This window comes from Vicugna pacos, chromosome 5, assembly GCF_048564905.1.
Source record: "Vicugna pacos chromosome 5, VicPac4, whole genome shotgun sequence".
Lineage (NCBI taxonomy): Eukaryota > Metazoa > Chordata > Mammalia > Artiodactyla > Camelidae > Vicugna > Vicugna pacos.
In genome coordinates, this window is record NC_132991.1 from 20,108,094 (window position 1) to 20,132,552 (window position 24,459).

Genomic DNA, 24,459 nt, shown 5'->3' on the forward strand with positions numbered 1-24,459 from the left:
TCTGATAACTAAGAAAATAACTCCCAGGATTAGCATTTCAGTAATTCTACTAATTGAGATTCAGGTCAATTTAGACTGAATATTCTTGTTCAAATGTGAATATATGTATAAAAATACGAGCTGCAGGACAGATAGCTTCAAATTGATACCTTAACTGAACTAAAAATTGTTACCCTGCTTGTTGAATAGGTTGTCAAGCTTGCAATGTTCTCAAGTAAGAGTTACTTACTACAGTTTTCTTCATCTGAATTATCACTGCAGTCATTTTGACTATCACACCGCCAGTGATCTGGAATACAGTTGTTGTTTTTACACTGGAATTCATGAGGACCACAAGTCTTTTTATCTGTAATGGAAAGAACCGGAATTTGCATCATTGGCTTCCATAAAGATAGCCCTCACAACGTGCTCAATGCCATGCCGAACCCAGGGGATATGACATTGCCTCACACCTTAAGTCAGTCACTGGGAAGCATCCCTAGGAAAAATTGAAGGCAAGTGCTGAATAAAATTCATTTTTCTGTCTTGTTTTATGTTGTTATCGGCCATTCTTTTATTGCTAGATAATTATGAAGCAACTGATTGGGCCGCCCACTCAAAGTCAACACAATCAGTCACTAAAAATTACAATCAAAATTATCCAAAACTACCTTTCCTTTAGGACAATCTCTTTAGGATGCCTTTTATTTCTGCTATAATGCAGCAAAAACAAATGGTTATTAATCAAATTCTGTGGTTGTCACCTTGTTTTCCAACCTAAGAAGTTCTTGTTCAAAATTTACCTATGCAAAGTTTGCTGATTTACCTCATAGATTACAACAGTGCATAACATATACAGACCTTGAAAATTCTTAAAGTGCCATCACATTTAACCTCTAATAATCCCAGTGAGTATCAGGAGATGTATTAACTAGCCCTTCATTTTACCAATAACAAAACAGATACTCTTAGAAGTTTAAGAACTTGGTGCATTTTCACTGTCATTAATTGGCACAGCCAACATTAAAAAATGTACTTTTACTCCTGATTTATTGTTCTTTAGGACAAATTCAACTGTGCCCATAGGATCCAAAATCAGAATGTATATACAATAAAATTTATTCAAAGTTTAGGCTATGTATTTTAGAATTTTCATAAGAGTAATATCCAACCATAATCTACTGCAGTGCTTCTTAAACTTTAATGTACATACATATTAATTAGTTGGGAATTTTGCTAAAATGAAGATTGTGATTAAGTAGATCTGGAATTCTAACGAGCTCTCTAAGTGATAACGTTGTCCTTGGTCTATGAAACACACTAAGTAGCAAGGATCAAAAGCCTCAAGATGGTATAAACTCAGATTCATAAAATACTAAGAGTATAAATGTCAATGCACATTTAAGAATACATTTTCCTTTCATATACTTAGATCAACTCCTTATTCTCAGCCATATTAGAGACACTGTCCAGTGAGTGTTTTAAGACTCAGATTAGTAAAATAACTAAATGAGAAGATGAGCTGTTTGGTGGCGATTGCTACTCTTCAAAATGCATCTTATAAAATTCAGATTCAAATAAGATTATGAAAACAAAAGTGATTTAGGCATAATTATTTAAATTATGAAATGAACATGAACATATTTTGAAGATCTAGACCACCTCTTCAGCGCACATTTTCATAAAACATGATCACACTCAATCTTTATAACATCCATAAGAAGTGTTATTACATGCATTTAAACAAATGAGAAAAATAAGTCTCAAATAGTTTAAGTGATTTCTTTGATCTTAACAAAGGTCTTAAATGGCAAAGGAGAAATTTATATCCAGATCCTGCTCCAGAAACATTTTACATTTCAGTAGAAACTCTCATGATAAACTTCAAATGCACTTTTCTACTAATATGTCTATATTACAGATGGCCTAATGTATTTATAATAGAGAGAGAGAGAGAGAGAGAGAGAGAGAGAGAGAGAATTTCCCTCTCTTTCTTTCTGCCTCCCTACTTGCCTGTCTGCTAATGTGTTAAGTTTTTCCCTTCTAAATCTTACCTGCACCTTTTTTCTCTATGTTTAAACATCATCTTTTGTGTTTGAAAGAGATTTGCATTCATCTCTTAAAAAGAATAAGCCATAGTTCATTGCAAGATTTCCATTTGAGGCATGCAAAAATAGTAACCTGAAAATTGCCTTGCGTAAGGTTATTTTAATTTTATGTTTCCAAGTTACTTAACTTTTTGATTCATGACACTGCTTATAAAAATTACAAATATAAACTATGTAAACTATATAGACTTGTTCTGTATTTAAAATCTCCTTTGAGGAAAAAAATATATATACACTTTTTTTTTTTTTTAGCAAGGTATAAAACAGCATTTCTCAAATTGGCTGCATGTTAAAACCTAGGGAACTTTTAAAAATCCCTTTGCCCAGTCCATATCCCAGATCAATAAAATCAAAATCTCTGGGGTGGAACCCAACATTAGTATTTTTGTTAAAGCAAGTAGGGTGATTCTGATGAACAGGTGAGATTGAAAATCAATGACCTCAAAAAGCTAACTGTAGAACAAAACATGTAATTCTTTATTATAATACTCTAGAGTAATTAAAATAAAATGCTCACAATATGTAGAGTTTTCTATTAATCCCCATTGTTAAGTAGCCTTGGAACAATGTGTCATTTAATTTTTTTGGCATTACAAATACGGAGAAAACAAATGTAGTATCTGAAAACTTGTTTTCTTTGTTTAATGTTTCCATATGAATTGTAGATACTTAGACAAATTTGATCCTCCCACAAAGGTGGGCTGAGGAACCAATGAAGCATAAAACTACGTGTAATGTACACTGCAATACTGTTGGTGCTTGTTTGCATGTACATTGTTTATTTCTGAAAGAGACAAAGAAATCTGGTGCAGTGACGCTTTGGGCAGCAAGAACTGGGGAAGAGGACTAAGAGACAGGGATGAAAGAGATTTAAGTTTCTCTCCATATCAAAAGAAATCCAACGGAATCTATAAACTGCTGGAATTAAGTGCATTTGGGAGGGCAATAGGATACAAGGTCAGTTTATATGTTTAATTATATTTCTATATTTTAGCAATAACAAAACAGTAACTTTAAAAACAACTTTTATAATGATATCAATAAAACAACAGATATCTAGAAATAAAACTAATGAAATCTGCATAAGATCTTCATACTGAAAACTGTAAAACATTGTTGAAAGTGAAAAATATCTGAAGAAAATGCAGTAATGTATCATGCTCATGAATTAGAAAACTCAAGTTGTTATAATTTTCTTTAAATTAATATATAGAATCAATGCAACCCTTATCACAATTCCAGCAAGTTATTTTTGAAGAAATAGATTATCCTAATCTAATTATTTTTATGAAATAGATTATTCTAAAATTATACTGAAATGCAAAGAATCTAGAACAATCCATCAATATTGAAAGAACAAAGTTAGAGAATTTACAGTACTTGATTTCAACTTACTATAAATCTACAGTAATCAAAAGAGTATAATATTAACCAAAATGAAACCAGGAATATAAGGATACATATATGGTCAACAGATTATCAACAAAGACCCTCAAATCAATTTAACAGGGAAAGAAGAGGTTTTTTTCCCTTCAGCAAATATTACTGAAACAAATGGCAATCCAAGTGAAAAACATAAATCTCAATCCATTATACCATATAAAAAATTAACCTAAGCTGATCATAAATGTAATATAAAGTTTGTAGCGTGCAGAAAAGCATTTTCATAATCTTGGAGTAGACAAAGATTTCTTGGAGAGAACACAAAAAGCATTAATAATAGAAGAAAAATGATAAATTGAACTTAAACTAGATTAAAATTTTTTATTCTTTAAAAGATATCATTAAGAAAGTGAACTGGCCAGTTTCTCTTCATATTAAAAATATGAAATATTGGAGATGAGGTTTTTGTTGCTCTTGCTCACATTCTTTTGTAACTACTATTTTCCTTCTTCTAGTTCAGGAAACATTATGATTATAAATGATCGGTAACATGCAACAAGATTTGTTACAAAAATAGTAAATAGAGCCTTAGAAACACTGAGATAAAAAGAACTATGAGAACAGCAAAGCTGAGTCTCCATCGTGGAGTAGCTCCTTGTTTCCCCGTGTTCCAGACTATAACATCATAGAGTCAGAAGGACAGAGTTAGAACTGGAGCACCTTCTTTTGTAGAAAATCTTGTCTTCTTTTGCGGGCAGGATAAACCTCTGTTAACTATAAAAGCATAACCTCTTGATGTAGAAGTTATTATGTTCTTTTTTTAAAATCAAACTTAGGCAATTCTGATCTCTCACTCTAAATCGCCCTCCTGATCTCTGTTAGCATCATATGGAAATGAATACCTATACATGCTGCTCACAAATATTCTAAAGCTTGCTGACTGGTTATGAGTTCCTCAACAGCAAGGATAGAAGGAAACATATTCCCTTCCTTATTTTCTACAGTAGGTAGAATTTATTGGCACATACTTTTTGGTTAACATGAAGATAGCAGACATACAACATTATAATGGCTTTTTTTTGTCCTTTTGAAACTACTATTTCCACACCTGGTGAAGCTGTTACTCATGGATCACTGTCTCCTCTGTCACAGGGAAGGACCACATGACCCAAGCTGGCCTCTTTCCCTAGACCACAACTGGTCCACAATAGTCATGTTATTGATGTTTTTAAAAAAAAGATTTTGCAGTTTAAACCTGATAGATGATTATTCTTCCCTAGCATTAAAGAGGGATGGAGGAGGCCAGTGCCAGGATTGTATGGTGATTAGACAATGTCCTAAGGAACCTGGATTTCTATCACTGTGCTCCACCATCCTAAGTAATGTTTCCGTTTTTCTTAGTCACTTTATGGTCCAAGATGACTACTAGTGCCTGAGCCATCACCTTGCAGGCCTGAAGGATTAAGGGCAGAAAGGCGAAAAAAAAAAAAAAAAGAAGCCTTTTTGCTTTAAGAAAACTCCTTTAAAATAGTCTCTCTGGAAGTCCCACATAATACGTCTGCTTACATTTCAATGGTCGAAACTTGGTCACATGACATCTAGCTACAAAGGGAGATGGGAAATGTGATGACATTCTGAATAGCAATGTGTCAGCATAAGACAGAGTTTTGTTTCTAAGGAGGAAGTAAAAAATGGGTATAGGGATAGGCAATTTAGGACTCAATAAGTAAACAAGACCAATTAAAGACATTTGAGGTGATTTCCATGGCTACTGAAAGAGCCATAACCTCAAGTCACCATAGGTCATTTAAAAAACCATGTAGAAAGTATCCAACTCAGAAGATAAGGTAAGGAATAGTTTAGAACGGGAGAATAAAAAGGTAAGGCTCTTTGGACTCTATGAGAATACTTGTTCTCTGAAGTCAACCCCATCCATTCCTTGGAATTGAGGTAGAAAATTTATTCTCCCACTGGTTTGGGTTGTTTTTCTGTCATTTACATACAAGAGTTCTGACTAATGCAAATATTATACTATATTTTGCTTAGAAATAATATGTACTCCCAATATTAATATTCTTATCTGTGTTTGCTAATTTACATAATTTCCAAGCTATTTCATTGGTTTATAAGAGCCTGGGAAATGCAGTCTCCACAAAAATTCTCAGAGTCAGTCTCTATTTAAAAGTGATTTGCAAATCCAGGCTTCCATGAAGATGGGAGATGGTACAATTTTTTTTGAGCATATACTGATGACATGCTATTACAGTATTTAGTGATACTGATTATCTAAAAAGCTGCAGGTTGCCTTGAATTAAAAGTGTCTAGTGGATCCGAAAATTAATTTCATGTTACCTCTCATCAATCAGGGTAATATTCCTCAATGAGCACTTACTTGCACAAACTGTTCTTCTAGGGGAAGTGGAAATAATACATGGATGCATCAGTGGTTGAGAATAACAATGCCAGCTGCAGCTTGTCCCAGTGGGATTCTCGTACTTCTGCTTTGCTTTTGAATTTTTTTTTTAACTTTTACATTATTCTCGATAGAGAAGAGAAAGGCTTATACAGTACAACAAATTAACAATGACATATTTTCTTCATATAGAGGTAAATCTGTAATAAGTTAGCTCTCTAGAAGCTCCAATAATGACATTTTTAAAATTGCATGTCAATGCAATGTAATTTTCAGTGGAAAATTTTTGAATTTATATTACGCAGTTTAAGAAAGTGTCGTATTACATCCTGTAATGCCATCTATCACAATTGACAATAATTTGTGGGGTTTTTTTTTTCTTATTTAGAAATTTGTATTGTAACTTTACGGTTGTGAAGTGGGGGGAAGTGGTTATTATCTCATCCTTTGCCAACACACTTTGTCATCTGCCAAGCCCCTGCTATTCCATTCATCATTCTATTTTCAACAGCCTGTAGTCTTGACAGATTGCAGGGTAATACTATACAAACAAATTCGCATTTTGATCCACAGGTGACGAGCAACTCAAATCTCCATAATACAGAGGTGTGGGTAGAGTATCTGTTCTCAGAGTCATTCTTGAGCCTTGGTTGGCGATCCTGGTAGTCATGGTCTAGTAATTTCTCTTATCTTTTCTCATCCAGCTTAAGACAAAAACAATATAAGCCTCTCCCTGCACTTTTTCTAAGTATTGATCCCATGTTTTATTTTAAAAGCAAAGTAAAAGCAATTTAAGGCAATTAAAAGGTGAGTCTATCAAAATATTTTTTAACAGACAGTTGATTCCATTTATCTAGTTAGAGTCACCAGACATAGCTCAATTCACTTTACATTTTTGGATGGACAACATTAGACCCTGATTTGGTGTTGACAATGAGTTGTAACAGTGGAAAGAACCAGAGCATTAAAGTTAGAACTGGAATCTTAATTCTGGCTCCTACTCGTGTCCAACCTAGGGTAATTACTTTTCTTTGCACCTCAATTCCCCAAAGGTTAAAATCTGAAGGAAAACATACAGCATTGAAATAAAACCTGGCTTCATAAGTAGTAATTAGTGATAAGTAATAGTAATAATTATTAAGTAACTAGCTACCTATACAGTAATCATGGTAAAAATATAGTAGATAGAAATTTAGTAAGTAAACAGTAAATAAAAATTTAGAAGACATGAATTGTAATACCAACTTTACCTTAATTTACGTATGTGATCTTCGGAAGAAGGAAAGTGATATTTATTTAAAAGACTGCTATGCTGCAGGCACTGCTTTAGATCCTTTACATTTAATATCTTATTGTTTTAAGTAAATAAATGATTTCACCACAACTTTGTGAGGCATCCTATTCATTTTACAAGCAAGGCCCAATTACTGGTAACTTGTTCAAGGCCACACATAAGTATTAGGGTCAAATAAGACACCTAAATGCTGTAATTATATTCCCCAACTAAAACTTTGAAAGGTTACAAGACTCCTGTGGCTTTTTAAACAAAAATGTGCTTTAATTTTATCTGCATATATTTTAACTACGGGGTCCATAAAACTTTTAAAATTTGAATTATTATTGCATTTCTTATAAAATAGCACTTTTAAAAAATTACATAAGTAAACTTATGGAAATTTAAGACAATATAATATAGAAAAATAAAAACAAAGATCTCATAGTCACATAACATAGAAATCAACTCCATCATGTTATTCTGACTATTAAAATAAAATAAACATAAAATTTCGTATGCTGCATATTTCACTGAAAATTATATGTAAATCATTTCTCTAGGCCATTACAAATTTTTACAAATGTCATTTCTATGACTGTGTACTATTATCTTGTGGACATATCCCTGTTTAGTTAACCAGTTCTCTGGTTTGATATTTAAGGTTTTGATTTATTTTCCAATTTGAATAAGAAAGATAACATTTACAACAGCAATACTTTCTTCTACGGTTTAGGTATGTGGATATCTATTTCAAAGCAGCCTTCTTTAGTGGTATTCACCAGAACTTCATATTGATAACCTTTACATCTTTATCTTGTCCTTAGCACACATTCTAAGGCCCCTTGCATAGGTGCTAACACTCTTACATGGAATGTGACATATTTGTGAGTTAGTTAACACAGTGAAATATCCTTTCTGCTTGATATCCTTATAAGTATTGCTCACTTAAGATATATTCATAAGTAACTAGTTAAGTTACTGTATCAATCAGTAATTACGAACATGAAGAACCAAACTACTTTTAATGTGGGACAGTCAGTGAACATTTCTTTGGGATTATAAAACCCAGGTGTGAAGTGAAGAAAGTGGGACTTTCAAAGAGAAAATTTTAACTAAATATATTATTTATTTACACACATACAATTAGACAGTGATTACCAAATAAATATCTCTTACTACTTCTCCTCCTTGGAAAAAAACATATGTATCCAGCCTCTTCCTTTTTTTGACAAATGAATTTCAGGTACTTATTTAGATTTATGCAAAATAAAGATGGAGATTTGAAGGACTGCTAAATAATTACAGCAATACAGAAATCCAGATCTTAGAATTTCCATACTGGAGTCTTTGGCGTGTATATATTCTGGATAATTACCTTGTTCTCAGCTTTGGTGTTTATATTTACAAAGCCAGCAGAGTGGCTTACACTGATACAATATACAATAGGTAAAAACAAGCCAAATTCATCTTTGAAAGAATACTGAAAATCTTATACAACATAGAATGCATCCGGTGTCAAGAGTTAGACTAGAGTTCAATAATTTGATTTACTGACTAGATTTACTGAATAAAAGTAACAAACATATCTATCATTTCCATCAGAATTGTACTTTTATTTTTTACAGTGTTGGTATTTTTTATCTTATTGTAGTTGATACAGTAAAATCTGGTTATCCCAAGACATTCTTAAGTAAATATTGTTATGAGCAGCCATTTCAAATTGATATTAGTATTTTCAGATTCCAGCTTGAACTTTATGTTTTGGTTTGAAAACAATAATAACAGCTAATATTTATTGAATGTTTTCTCTGTACTAAGTTCAAGGCTTAACCCTGATTCATGTGACTCTGCTAGCAACTCAATAAGAAAAGTATATTGAACAGCTGAGAATACCAAAGCCCATGTTACAATGAATCACTTGTCCCAAAGCCCACAGCTCTTAAACTGAAACCAGGGCCTGAGTCCATGCCATCTGATCCGATATCTGCACTATAAACCACTCTGAAACTGGAACACAAGTAATTCCTCCAAAGTTCTCTATTGCTTCCTTCTTTTGCCATTTTTACACCAAGATCTCAGTTCCATGGACTCTAAAAGATGACTAAAGTTGTATACATGTCAAAAGTTGTGCTGAAGTCAATTCAAGAAAAACACAGCTGCCTTTACCACGAAACTCTGAAGCTGCAACAGATCTATATCAGAGGGAAAAATGATATTTATGTAGCGAGTGCAATTTACACTCAGAGACAAATAGAGATGACGTTGCAAAGCCTTCAGTGACAAGATTTTTTATTCCTGAACTGTGTACTTTTCCCCCATAATCTGACATACTTTATAATTTGAGGGAAATAAGTTAGCTCATTTAAAAAATTATGGAGGGAGGTATCTCCCCCTCTCTCACCAGAGAACATACCCCTCACTTGACTTACAGTTCAACCAGGTGCCACATATCAGTAAATGATCACATTAGCCCCTATCTTAACATCTTCTCATTGGCTGCCTAGTCAGCAAGGTATTGATTTTTTTTTTTTTTTAAGATTATGCTCTCAGTACATGACTGTTTGCTTGGCTTTACTCCCAAACATCTTTAAAAACCTTAATAGAGCACTGCCCTGTTGGATGGCTTTATTCACCTTTTAATAAGCCTGCTTGCCTCCTGTAATAATACTGAATCTGCTCAGAATCATATTTATCAGAGACATAAGGCTATGAAAGAAATGCAAAAAAAAATGCTTGGGCTGAATTTAATATGAGAATTTAAATAAAGGTGCCCAAAGAATTCACATATTATATTAATACAATCATTAGACACATGCAGAAAGCAAAGTATCTCAATGGAAAATATAAATCATCATTAAATCTGCATTAATTTAGCTCACTCAAATATTCCTTCGAGTTCTAATGTATCACTATAAACAACAAAGAATCAGATTGTTCTTCATGTCTAAGAAAGAAAAGAATTGGCACTTTGAAACATATATCCCATGATATATGGGATATATTATCAAATTATCAAATTAATATCAACAGTGGAAATTAGGTGCAAATGTTACAAGACCAAGTTAAATACTCTGACTGGGAACAGCTACTAAGGAGAAGGGAAGGTGAGAGGAATCCACTGAACAGGTGCCTGGCCATGTTCCCCCATTCACCCATTCACGTACTATCTTCACAAATTTGTGGTTTTCCAGTATCCCTTCTACCCATATTTTCTTAATATTGTTTTTTAAATTGCTTAACTTTTTAATATTTAGCTTCATCATGAGCCACAGGATTCTTGATATCATGATCTGAAATTTAAAATACATAATTAACTTGCACACTATGTAAAATCACCCCTTATTACATGTTACATGCTCGCTCTACACCAAGAAATCATTGCTTCAGGGAAGTTTTTTCCAAATATTTTTAGGAGTGAAATGCACACACACACACACACACACACATATGAATTAGAGACATCCTACTGGTAGTACTTGTGGTTTTATGTAATTTTTCTATATTTAATACTTAGGGTGCTACTGTGGATTCACAGAATTCTTATAGTAATAGTTAGGTGTACCAGGTCCACAACTTGAAACTTTTTTTCCAGGGCACTGACATGTTTATCTTGTACAGAAAATTTAATAAAACAAACATGAATCCCCCCAAATTCAAAGGTAGATCCTTAGGAATGAATTTGTGTATATCACAGTTTTCAAAGAGTATGCTGAAAGTAAGACAGAGAAATTAATCTATACTGCCTTAAGAAGAAATCTGAGGGGGAAAGTGCCAAGGAGAAATAGAAAAGCAAATGTTATAGAGGACAATGGATGAGACAACGAAATGAACCATACTAACGATATACTAATATAACACCGTGGGCATTCTGTATCTTGAAACCAAAAGTCAGTTATGTCTTTCAAGAGATGATAAATAAATTTATTTTAAATAATATTTTTAGGGTTAATTCTAAGCTGCTGAAAAACTAGAGCCCCAAAATAATATTTGATGACAATCTGCAAGGACTATTCTGCTGGTGTGCCAGCATACCCCATCCCTGACATAACCTTATTAAGCATTTTATTAAGAAATTATATAAAGGCATGAAATGTATTACTGTCAAACTTTCAGATGGAACAAATCTAGGAGAAATAATTAAATGTCAAATGACTCCAATATAAGGCAAGCATTCTGAACAACCTGGAGTGAGGGTTTGATAGAGAATGAACTTTAATAGGTATAATAGGAAATAACAAGGTATATGATATACAGGAGATAAAATATAATAGATCTTTTGCCACCAAACAAAACTTTTTTTTCTTTTTGCTGAGACCTGAGAGAAAATTATTCTGAGGATCTTTTTAAAATAATAATCCCATCATGATTCCAACACAGATACAACAATAAGTTTTATGTAAAATTACATCATATTTTGTAAGACATCTCTCAAACAAGTGGATGACATATTACCAAAGCAAAGATCAAGAAAGACCTAAATATCTTTTCTCACACTGGTCTGCTGACTATGATAAGACATTACAAAGATCAAGGTTCTGATTTTTGGAAAGAGTCTGGACTATAGTAATTAGTCTTTATTGTACATTAAGAGCAGATTTATGTGATATAAATATTCAACTGGAAAATGGGTTATCAAAATTGTCACCAAAATAGGAGAGATGACAGATGCATAACAACACTATAATTCTGTGCTTTTTCCCACCAATATTGGATGAATAATTTTTTTTTGGCAAATGGATATGCATACGATTCTGAATGAGGGTAGAAGAAATTCAAAATTCAATCATCTAGGTAACATGTTTGAGGTAAGGAGATAAAATACCTAGAGTTAATATTACATTTACTGAGAGAGATCTTATTGGAATTGGGGAGAATATAAAGAAGGAATAAGCTGCAAAGAGAAGAGTTAAGAATAAAAATGAAGAGATGGGAGGAAAGAAATGAATGGTGAGGGAGAATGATGGAGGAGAGAGAAACTGGAGTTAAATTTCCTAGAAGTAAAGAAAAATTTCTTACTTTATACAAACTGAAGAAGGCTCAAAAGATTGATGAAGAAAATTGAGCTATGTAGGTCTATAAATTAATGAAATTTGTCAATCACTATATAAATTTGTTTTGTAGTATATTTAAATCTACTGAGGGTAAAAATACACAGAAAACAGATTTTCTTCTTTTCCAGTGCTAATAGACTGGAGAATTCAGCAACAATGAGACAAATTTTGTTCCATCAAAGAGATTTGAGAAAGTTTCTTATATCTTGGTGAATACTATTTGATAAAATAAAGAAACAAAATTTCTACAAGATTTCCATATCTATATGAGAAAACATTTTATTGCATTCATTATTTAATATAAATTATTAAAACAGTTTTAACAGTGAACTGATATCTTTCTTAATTACAAATGCATTCTTTGTGTTATATAACTTCTTTCCTTTTAGACAGTGAAACTAATTTGTATGGAAATTGGTCATTAAGAAAATTTAAATGATTTAGGTGGTAAATTTTGAAAAAATGATTCTTCATTGATATTATATAGACTATATACTATATTATATGGATATATTATATGGACTATATATTTGATTCTTGTTATTTGCAGATGATGAAGTTCCTATCAGTGGGGAAAAAGTCTTATGAATAAGCCTCTACATTTAAGGTGTAGAAACAGTCTCAGAAAACTTACGTGACTTCCCCAACTCACACTGCTAGTCAATGACAAAACTGTGACTTGGCACAGAATCTCTGACCCTAAAAGTTAGAATGATGGTGTGGATATCTGACTTTTCCTGGGCCAGGCAGACTTGTGTTCAAATCCATCCTTATCAATTCATTGGCTTGGGCATTGACCTTACCTTTCTGGCTCTCTGTTTCTTTATATATTAAATGGGAATAATAACAAGAACAACCAGAATAACCATGTCAACTATATCTAATTTAAAGGTTTCTCTAAAAGATTACAAGGAAGTGATTGACACATCTCAGGACCTCAGTTAAATTTAATGATCTCATCCTCTCTTTCTGTTGTCCCAGTTTCTACTTTTCTATCATTTCTGGTAATGGCCAGAAATGAATCCTGTAAGTCAATTCAAGACTATATGACACTGTGCAGCACAAGGAACTACATTCAACATCTTGTAGTAACTTATGGTGAAAAAGGATATGAAAACAAATATATGTATGTTCATGTATGACTGAAGCATTGTGCTATACACCAGAAACTGACACATTGTAAACTGACTACACTTCAATAAAAAAACACACACAAAAAACATCCCACAGCAAAACAACAAAAAAAAGACTACATGTTTCCAGTTCAAATGGTAAATAAACAAACCTGAGTATAGGTAAAGAGCCTGGAGGTACAAAAAGAATAAATTTAGGAAAACTTAAGTATCAGTATCTCACAAATCTCTGTTGCTGGTTTTTGGTCACTCTTCATTATCCTCAGTAGCCAAACTCACATCGTCCTTTAGCCCAAATTGTTAGCAAAGGCCTTTCTTCAATGTGACCCTCCCACCAAGCATCAAGATCTAATGACAAAATAAAAGGAAAACAGTGAACCTCCAAAGGGGTAAATGCATCATTAGCTTCTTGCACAAGGGTTCATCCTGTCTTCTCCAGGAATGATTTTTCACTGGGAGTCCTTTCCAAAATCCATAAAAAAATTAATTCTCAAAGTTTATCATTTTTTTTTCTTTTACTTTACCAGTCAGTTCTAGACTTAAAATGGCTTTTTATAGAACATTCTCTTTGAACATTCCCAAATGGGCTTTTACTCATTTGAGGGAAAAAAAAAACATATGCATGTAAATTATTAAGATATATTATGTAAACTATGTATCCAAATGCAAGTAAATATACCAAATCTAATCTAAAGAGACTAGCTGAAAACAGAGTATTCTTCTTCATATTTCTAAATTAGCATGAATGCTCCACTGACTCAGTGTCAGAAAACACATTTGCTTTCAGGAGGAGAGAAAGCTTTACTTACAGAGACCCATTATGTGTCAGATAAAATATAAATCACTCAGAGAATATAATCTTACATAATTCTCTTAATAACTTTATGATTGATATTGTTTATTTTACATAGGAAAACTGAAGCTTGTGGAGTTTCATACACTTAATATTATTATGTGGCCAGTAAATCATGAAGCTAAATTATTTACTGAACTTTATAGTCTATCATACTACTAGTGTGGTATCTACATATGTATTCATATGAGTATTCTGAAAATTTAGCACCATTATAGATTCTAGAGCATACTCATGATAAAGGACAGTGACGGAATATATGAAGTCTTGATAATATGTTATCTTGCAGCTTAATAGAGTACACTTAACAGAATGTTAGGAAATACGACTTTTTTAATATACCCTGTAAACTGAAAAATGCAGTAATAAAAGTGAGTTTTAAAAGAAGCCCTAAAGGTGTTAATGGCAGGCAGTACAATAATGGTAGATTGGTTGCATTATTTTAGCTTTAAAGAAAGAGAAATGCAATACACTTACACACACAAACACACAATTCTATCATACTGAACCTAAAATATTGGGTTGACATCCCCACGATTATATTTGGAAGCCTAAGAAAAAAGTAATGCCATCTTAATCCTTTATCTTCTGGCTTAAATTCCTTATATACTCCAGATATATTAACATTGGTTTTCCTTTCTCTGCCAGTGTTTAAAAATGTTTGCTTTAGAGAAAATCCCCTTAGAGACAGATCTGAGCTGAGGCTTCTGATAGGAAATCTGTCACTGTGAACCGCTGTTGTTGCCTGTGAAAACGTAGCACTCACCTAGGAAGGCATTAACTGAACAATTTGACTTTTCCTTGACTGACATGTGGCTAGAGAGCCAAAGGTATATATATTTTTTTAACTCTAAACTAAAAGCATCTAAATAAGAAGACTTGCCATTTTAAAATTAAACTGCATACACCATTAAGAAATACTTCTGAAAGAAAAAGACATTCCTTAAAACTATTTGTATTCGATCGGCAGATATTCACATGTCAGGGCCATGCTCATTATGGTGTCATTTGTAGAACTGTTTGTTCCACATTAAGCAAAACATTACCCCCACCTCAGCAGGAGATCTTGGCGCATAATTAAGTTGATCCTTTTCAGAAAGTCTGAGATGCTGTTGTCTGTTTACTGATAAAAAGAGAATCCCATATCTAAAGGGATTTAAAATCTAGTTAGGTTTTCTTCTTAATCCTTTAAAAAGATAGCTCATACTTTTCCTGAAGTACTCTCTGATGACCATCTTTCTTCTATTATTAACTCTAGAAGTCAGTTGCTTCTACATCCGAGACTTGGAATATTTTTGCTTTTAGCCCTGAAGACAATTAAATCACATAGATTTAGTTTTAGCTTCTTCTTTTGTTTACACAACTAAATTCCTGACCCAGAGCCTTACATAATAAAAGTAAAACAAAAGAAAACAGTATTATCCTTATCATTCAGATCTAATCAGTTTAAAGACTAGAAATATCAACATTTTGAGAATGTCACCTGCATGTAGTAGTAGGAACATGTCTAATAAAAATGCGCCCTGGGTGAGGTAATGCTTATATGGAGAAGGAATGGATTCTCATCAAAGAATAGAAGAGGGATGTTTTCATGTCTCACTTACTACAACTTCTCTGCCTTCTTTCTTGAAGGCTGGCCTGGGCCCTGCACAGAAGCTGCATCCTGCCTATGTCCACATTTCCCCCGAGTCTGGCTCCCACCACTCACTCAGAACTCTCCTGTCTCACCACACTCTCCAGTCTTTACGGGATGGAGGCAGCAGCTGTACTGAGAAGATAAATTACTGCCGTGGGCCTTGATCTATTTATAATAGTTGCAAATTCAGGTTTGGCTGGTGGCCTTTCACCATAGACACTGATTCATTAGCCCTGAATAGCCCGTGGGCTCCTATGCAACACAACACAGTTGCACCAGGGCTGAATTTGTCTCCTGTGTAGACAACCACTACTCTTAGTATCTTCCTCACATAGATAAATCTCCAGGTTTTGAAATAGCCCATCACACCTGGCCTTGCCTGCGGACCAAATGCATATAAAATGCAGATACGCTTAACAATTCAAAGGTACTTCACATCGTTGGTACTCAGAGAGACATTTCTGGGCACTAAATATAGTGGCAAAAAGACAGAGTATAGGGTGACCATCCTCAAAAATAATGTGAAAGAAGAAGAAAATGCCCAAGTCGCTGGTGATGCAGCCTTACCTACAAGCTTTATAATTTAGCATGAGTACAGAGTCATGGTTGGCATATTCCTAGAAAAGTCATCACCCTAGAGAATCTATAATGAGTACTAAAATCAATTCATCTACACTTTCCCTTCTAAATATTTCCAAAAATCCCTCTGAAAACTGCCTATTCACATATATATACCTCCAATAAAAATTATAATACAAGAACTTACAATACCTGCATTCTAAGTACCTACACGTGATAAATAAAATGTTCACTACTTGTAAAGCAAAAAAGGCAAGATATTACTAAAGTTCTATCAGAATAAAGTAACAGTATATTAAGAATTCTGTCTCTGTTTAGAACTATATTCAATGCCTCTGTGTTTTTCCAAAATCATTACTGATGCCAATTTCTCCATATATGTGGTAGTACTGGAATTAAGCCTTAACAAGGTGGTAAAGACCTGGAGAAATAAAATCTGATTAAAAGAATAGATTATGACTTAATGGCTGGGACATCAGGGTAGAAATGTCAGAGGACGGCAAATAAAGCAAAGCATTGAAAGCCTATCAAAGAAGTTGTGCTTCATTAAAAAAAAAAAAAGGTTTTTTTTATTAGAGTAACAGGCACCAGATTTATCCTCAACTCGAAACAACCAAAAAAAAAAAAAAGATAAAATATATGAAATAATGGTAACCAAAACAATAAACATCAGGCAACAAAGAACAGTGATCTCTGAGAGACAAGAAACAAAGGAGATGAGCCTTAACATTTGCTGGGTCTTATTGTCTTGAGAGCACCCAGGCTGCAAGGTGAGAAGGGGAAACTTAGGGGAAATCCAGTGGACTCCATAGTTGACAAGACTGAACTGAGTGTCCAAGGAGATCACACAGTTCTCAAGACAGTGATGGAGAAGGGAATGCTGCAGAGTATGTGAACCCCAGAGATCTGCAGAGGACCTTCCTTGAGTACATGGCAGAAGATGCATCAGTATACACATATAAGGAAACTACCAGATGCTAGCAAAAGAACCATCTGAAAAGATTATAGGGACAGTAATTGCACCTCACACAGGGCTTGGAATAATGCCTGTTCCCACAGGTAAAACTGGACAATCTTATAATGCACAAGACACTGGTCAGAGTACTCAGAATTCTCTTGTCTCAGCAGAAAAGAATTAGTCGTAGAAAACAAAAACACTGCTCTGGTCCCACCTAACAAATCATAAAAGTCTCAATGGATAAAACTGTTCCAAGCAACTTAACAATACTGCAAAACAAACCACAAAAAAAATTACAAATACACAAAAAAAGCTGGTACCTTGTAAGATAAAAGGACGAACAGGAAAAGAGGGAAAGTGAGCAAACAACAAATGAAAAATAGTGAAAAAGGAACAAAGCACAGATGGCATACGTAGAAAACAAGTAAGATGATAAGAAACAAGAAAGAAAAGAATCTGTAATTATGCGACGTGGTAGATGTTGACTAAACTCACTGAGGTAGTCACTTTGCAATGAATATCTGCGTCAAGTCATCATGTTGTACACCTTAAACTAATACAATGTTATATTTCAATTACATCTCAACAGAACGGAGGGAAAAAAGAAAGTAATACTGAACAAGAAATAAAATTACCTGTGGTCTTGTCATTGGCATTTGAGGAAGTGCTGGAAATGATGCAAACAAAGGAAGTTATGAAGAGTTTTGCAGGAATCTCAATATGTTATAAATACAATAAATTTGATGTTGACAAAAAACAGTATTTTAGGGAGGGGGGTTTGGAAGAGTGAAAGGGAGATCTATTTGGGGCTTTGAATTAGCCATGGGGCTCCTTGAATTAAGCAAGAAAAAGCAACCCTGGCAAACTTAAGGGGGAAAGAAATCAATTTACATTGGGTGTAAATATAAGTATACTGGGAAGATTCTAGAATCTAAGGGTAGAATCAAAGGTTGAGGTTTCCTCTTGAAGCACCATATTGAATTAGATAGCACATCTTAACCGCAAACTCTTTGATATGCTGGATGAGATAAAACCAGCACCCTTTAAAATTCACAAATATCCAAACTGAGAGACAGTCTACAAAAATACCTGACTAGTACTCTTTAAATTGTCAAAGTCATTGAAAACGAGACTGAGAAAATTCCACAGACCACGGAGATGTGATGACTAGATGTGTTGTGGTATCTTGGAACAGAAAAAGAATATTTTGGAAAAACTAGTGAAATCTGAATGAAATCTGGAGTTTAGTTAATAATAAAAAAGATGATAGACTCAGATTTAGACATATTCATAATCACATAAAATGTATGATCTAAAAACTCCAATTAAAATGCAGAGATTACCAATTTGGAAAAATATTCCCAACTCTGCTAACTGTGAGAAAGACACTTTAAATATAAAGTCACCAGTATGATAGAAGTAAAAAGATGGAGAAAGATACATTATGCTAATAATAAACAAAAGAAACCTAGAGAGACTGTAATAATATCAAAGCATATTTCATAACAAAGAATATTACTAAGGATAATGAAGTTTATTTCCTAATTATAAATGGGTCAGTTCATCAAGAGAAACATAAAAATTCTAAGAGCACCAATAACAAAATTTCAAACTACATGAATCAAAAACTGGTAGAATTGCAAAAAAAAATAGACAAATGCATAGTAATATCTCACCACAACTGATATAATATGTACACAAAAAATCAGTACAGATATGGAAGAACTAAACAGCACTATCAACCAACTTGATCTAAGGAAATGTACAGAGCACCCAACAACAGCAAAACACACATTCTTTTCAAAGGCACATAAAATTTTTATCAAGATAGACTAAATCATGAACAACAAAAGACGTATCAATAAATTTTAAAGGACTCAGGTTAAGTAATGAAGAAATTCAAGTCATGCAAAGTATGTACTCTGGCTACCAAGGGAATTACGTTACAAACAAAAAATACATAGACCATCTCCAATTACTTGGAAACTAAATAATACATTTCTAAGTAACCCATGGGGCGAAGAAGAAATAAAAAGTGAAGTTAGAAAGTACAAGTTATAAATGAAGAGAAATAAAAATACAGTACATGAACACACATGAGATGCTGCTGAAGCATTCTTCAGGAGCACATTCAAAAATGAAACACCTGTATCAGAAGAGAAGAAAGGTTTCAAATCAGTGACCTCAACTTGCACAATAATAACCTAGAATAAGAAGGGCAAATGAACCCAAAGTAAGGAGAAGAGAAGGATGAAAAGACAAGGCATAGACTATGAGAAAATATTTGAAAAGCATTTGTTCAAAAAATAACTTGGATCCAGAATATATAAAAGTACTTGCAAAATTCAATAATACAAGAACAAACAATCAAATAAAAAGTAGGAAAATTATATGAATAGATACTTCGCCAAGGAAAATACACAGACAGCAAGCAAGCATATGAAATGATGTTCAATATCATTAGTCATTAATGAAATGCAAATTAAAACCACAATGAGACACCACTACACATCTACCAGAATGACTGAAAGTTGAAAGTATCGAGTATTGGCAAGGATATGGAGAAATTCAGATTCTCCCACACTGCCAGTGTGAATGTAAAATGGTACAACCACTTTGGATAGGAGTTCGATATTTTCTTTAAAAGTTAAGCATACACTTATCGTATGTTCTGGTCTTCTACCTCTAGAGAAAAGAAAGCACGTGTCTATACAAAGACTAATACGTGGACTGTTCTTAGAAGTTTGATTTGCAATAGTCTAAAACCTGAATCAGGGGATTACAAGGTACAAACTATTAAGTATAAAATAAACTACAAGGATGTATTGTACAACATGGGGAATATAGGAAATATTTTATAATAACTATAAAGAGATACAACATTTAAAATGTGAATTACTATATTGTACACCTGAAACATAGTATTTTATATCAACTATACTTCAATTTAAAATAAAAACCCTTACAAATCTTAGTCACTATGTATAAAAATAGATTAAAAAATAAGTTTCTGCTGTGTAGCACAGGGAACTATGTTCAATATTTTGTAATAACCTTTCATAAAAAATATGAAAACAAATATTTGTATATTCATGACTGAGACAGTGTGCTGTACACCAGAAATTGACACATTGTAACTTTAATTGACAGTACTTCAATTAAAAAAGATAATAAAAAATATAAATAAAATAAAAACCTTAAATTAACCCATGATCATAAATGGGTACATAGATAAAAAAATACTGTGGTATATCCATACAATAGAATTCTTCACAGCAATGTAAAGAATGAACATTTGATACAACCACCAACATGGATCACAAATAATTAAGCTAAGCGAAATAAGCCAGACAAAAATGAATACATACTGTATGACTCCAGTTTTATCTAATGCACACTAATCTACAGTGACTGAAAGCAGATGAGTGATTGTCTGTGGAGGCAATGATATAGGGAGTGGTGTGAGGGAGATGTATTGCAAAAGGAAACAAATGTCTAGGTGTGAACATGTTCATTATCTTGAGAATGGTGATGATTTAATCTGATGATCTGTTCCATAGATCATAACCACAGCATATAAGTTGGGATGGTTTCTGGAGAGAGCTAAAGAGCTGATTAGGAAAATGGAAAATAGAGCCCACGTAGACAGATTAAAGAAAATGAAATTATTTGGCCTGAAGAAGGATGTAGAAAAATTAATTTGAGGGTCCTTAAACAAAGGACTTTAACACAAAGCATAGTGTTAGGTTATTCAATATTTTCACTGGGAATAATTTAAAAGGAAAAAAAAAACAGGCTTAATTTATATTATGAGGATTTTACCTAAACATAAAGAAGTGTTTCTGTTTGCTTTTTTGTTTGTTTGTTTAGATTACGGATGATAGATGTGGTCCTATTAAAGTGGGGTAAAACCAGATGACTTCTAAGGATCCTTTTCCTTTGAAGATCCTGTGAACATCATAATAATACATGAGCCTTAGATGAAGCTAAGTGGACATGACATTTTCAGCTCCATCCTTTATTGTGGTTTAGAAATACATTCTGTATTAATTCAGCAACATGGTTAGTGAACACTTTCCATCTGCCAGTAAGATGTTGAAAATTACTAAGTCACAAAATTGAGCCAAAAAAATGAAACCGGGTGAAAGAATAATTTTGTACCAGAAAGAAGTAGTAAATCCCAGCTGTGAAAACCAAATAGCACGAAAAAAGCTCCGGAATTTAGATTGGTACTGACACCCCCTTACCCTACGCTGATAGCTTTTGACTGGTCATACCTTTAGTCAACAGAGTCAAATGTAATTACTTTTGTTTTAACTATTTCAAACCAGAGATTTTAGCATGTTCATTTCTTGAATTTGTTTCATTGCCAACAAATACAACATTTAGTGCCAAGACTTAACTGTATCTTCCAAAGAAGAATCTGGATAGTTCATGCCCAGTGGTTAATTACCAAATTTCATAAAATAGGAAAAAGAAAAAAATGCTTTCTTGTTACTAAAATTTTCAAAAAATTGGAACAAAGCACAGTGTTCATAACCTTCACTTCTACAGGGTAAAAGTTTTTGAAAATATACTAAGAGTAATGTTAGCATGAGCAAACATTCTCTTCTCAATAGCCATCTGTATTTTAATCTATTTAGTAACAGTTTATTCATACAAAATTAATAAGAAGCTGATAACAATAATTCTAGAATTGATTTTATCTATTAACAGATCCCCTGTATTATTTACACTACATTTAGACTGGGAGAAACTTTTGAATAAGAATATAATGAAGACGACATTTTTAAAAGCACCATTACAGTTCCTTAATGACTTGTATAATGCTTAGAATTAGACTCTGAGGAATGCCTCCATTTCCTGAAAAAATATATATTATTTTTATATATATATATATTTATTCAGCAGAAAAGTTTCAGGAAGGAAAAGATATATGATCTAAAAAAACTCTATATTCATGTTCTTTCATTCAGTTAACCAAGAGGAGGACAATATTTTCGAACGTATGACCTGCATGAACTGGATCATGCACCAGACAGTTCAGAGTCTGAGCAGGGTGTTACAGTTTTGACCGGCTGGTGAGAAAGTTATCTCCTGTTCAATTCTCTTTCATTCTTTCTAGTTGCCTCATTATGAAAAGTTTGGTCATGGAAAGATAGGGCTCCTCTCAACACTCACCAATCTCCCTTTTGAACAAAAGGAGAGCTGGATTTTGATAGGCTAAGGTCAAACCAGAATTGTGTCAAACTAGAACTTAATGACATTGTTTTCATTGTACTTATTTTTCCTATTACCTCTATGGTAAGCCACTAGATTTCCATCTGGGATCACAATCAGTGGTCTGTCTTTGTAGAGAAAGGGTTTTAATCATTGACTGTGTTGAGAATTTTCAATGAAGAATGGTGTTAATAACAACCAGACTGGTTTTGGTTCATTTTTACTTTCAAATTGTCTACAGAGAAGGCATCCCTGTATTGCCACTCCTACTCCCACTCACTTTTTGTGACAATAAGTTATTTAAAAAACTATATAAATATATATTTTTATGATGATATTTATATACATTCCAATTTGTCTTGGATCATTTAAATCTGTGTCTTAATTCCTTGTCTTGTTACAAATTTAATCCAGGGCAAGGAAGCTCTATGGAGTGAGTAATGGTTAAGTGTATGGGGCTAGAGACATATCCTGTGGATTCAAATTCTGCTCATCCACTTTCTACTTGGGAGACCCGAGGAAAATTACTTACACTCTCTGAGGCTTATATCCTTACTGATAAAATAGCAAATAATGATAGTTATCCTCTCTCACATAATACTCTCTCATAGGATTGTTATGAAGATTAAATGATACAATTCATATAAATTTAGCACAATGCCTAGCAATAAGCTTTCAAAACTATTAATTTCATTGTTAGACTTTTTTTTGAATTCCTAGTGTCACTAAGGCTTAACATTTTCAGAAGATACTTATTAATTTTTTAAACAAATGAATGTTACAAAGATGCAAAGCTTAATTACTTTTATTCAGATATTATGAGTTGGACATGGTAAATTCAGAAAGAAAAAAATATGTTTATTTTTGTTTATATTTTAAGTGATTGATCCTCAATTTTCTTCTCTCTGACTCAGTGAAATGTCCTTTATTCAAAAAGAACTGACTGAACTATCTGAGAATTGAGTTCATAAAATGTTTTATGATTACTAAAGGTAGTTTCCTGTACCTCTGTGGTTCCCTGATAGTTACCCAGTGGGATTTTTACTGCTCAGTGCCTCTTTATATGAAGAATCTTGTGGTTTTAAATGCTACAAAGACCACAATGAAGATCTGAGAATCCAAAAGATTCTCTTCTTGAAGCAGTAATCATCATGGGACTGGGTACATGCTCATACCAAGAACTCTAAGTTCATCCAGAGAACTTGAAGGACACACATTCATAAAGTAATATAACATCCCACCATCTATGAAACACTTGTAGGAACAGACAGAAATAGCCATGTGCAGCATCTACTTCTTTTTTTTTTAGGCATCTACTTCTTGATACACAGATGTAACTGCTAACAGGCATAACTGTATGATCTTTTATAGAAAAACATGATTAATTGGAATTAAGTAATATATTTAATTTCATGAGTACATTTTTGTGTTTAGGATTCAGAAGCTAATAACAAAGAAGCCGAAAATATAAAGTCTCCATATTTGATTTTTAAAAATGTAATATAATAAGAATATTCAGAATGGAGATCTAAAGCTATGTATGCTATTAAGTCATATAAGGAATTTTTGCCATTACAGTTTACTTGGTGACAGAAGAAATTAGATTGATTTTAGGAATATCTTCAACAAGTTGAAACAGTTTAGATGTTACTCTTTCGACAGCTTAATTGATTAAAGTTGTATGCTAGTTTATAACACTTAGAAATAAGTTCCCAGCATTATGATATGGATTTTTTTTGAGTCTTCAACTCAATATTTAATAACAATTGTCAGTACACTCTATTCCTGAAGAACTGATTGCAATGAATTAAAACAAATACCATACATTTTTCTTCAATGTTAACATTTGATATTAGCATTTACAGCAAAA

The 24,459-nt window shown here is 33.0% G+C and overlaps 1 protein-coding gene across 1 annotated transcript in view; it reads right to left on the reverse strand.

Moving 5' to 3' along the window:
* The window catches only part of LOC102544705 (low-density lipoprotein receptor-related protein 1B), a 316,032-nt gene that overhangs the window by 136,450 nt on the left and 155,123 nt on the right, over positions 1-24,459 (reverse strand). Inside the window, exon 28 of the mRNA XM_072962065.1 lies at positions 230-346. Coding sequence (XP_072818166.1) covers positions 230-346 — 117 coding nt within the window. The remainder of the gene's footprint in view (positions 1-229; positions 347-24,459) is intronic.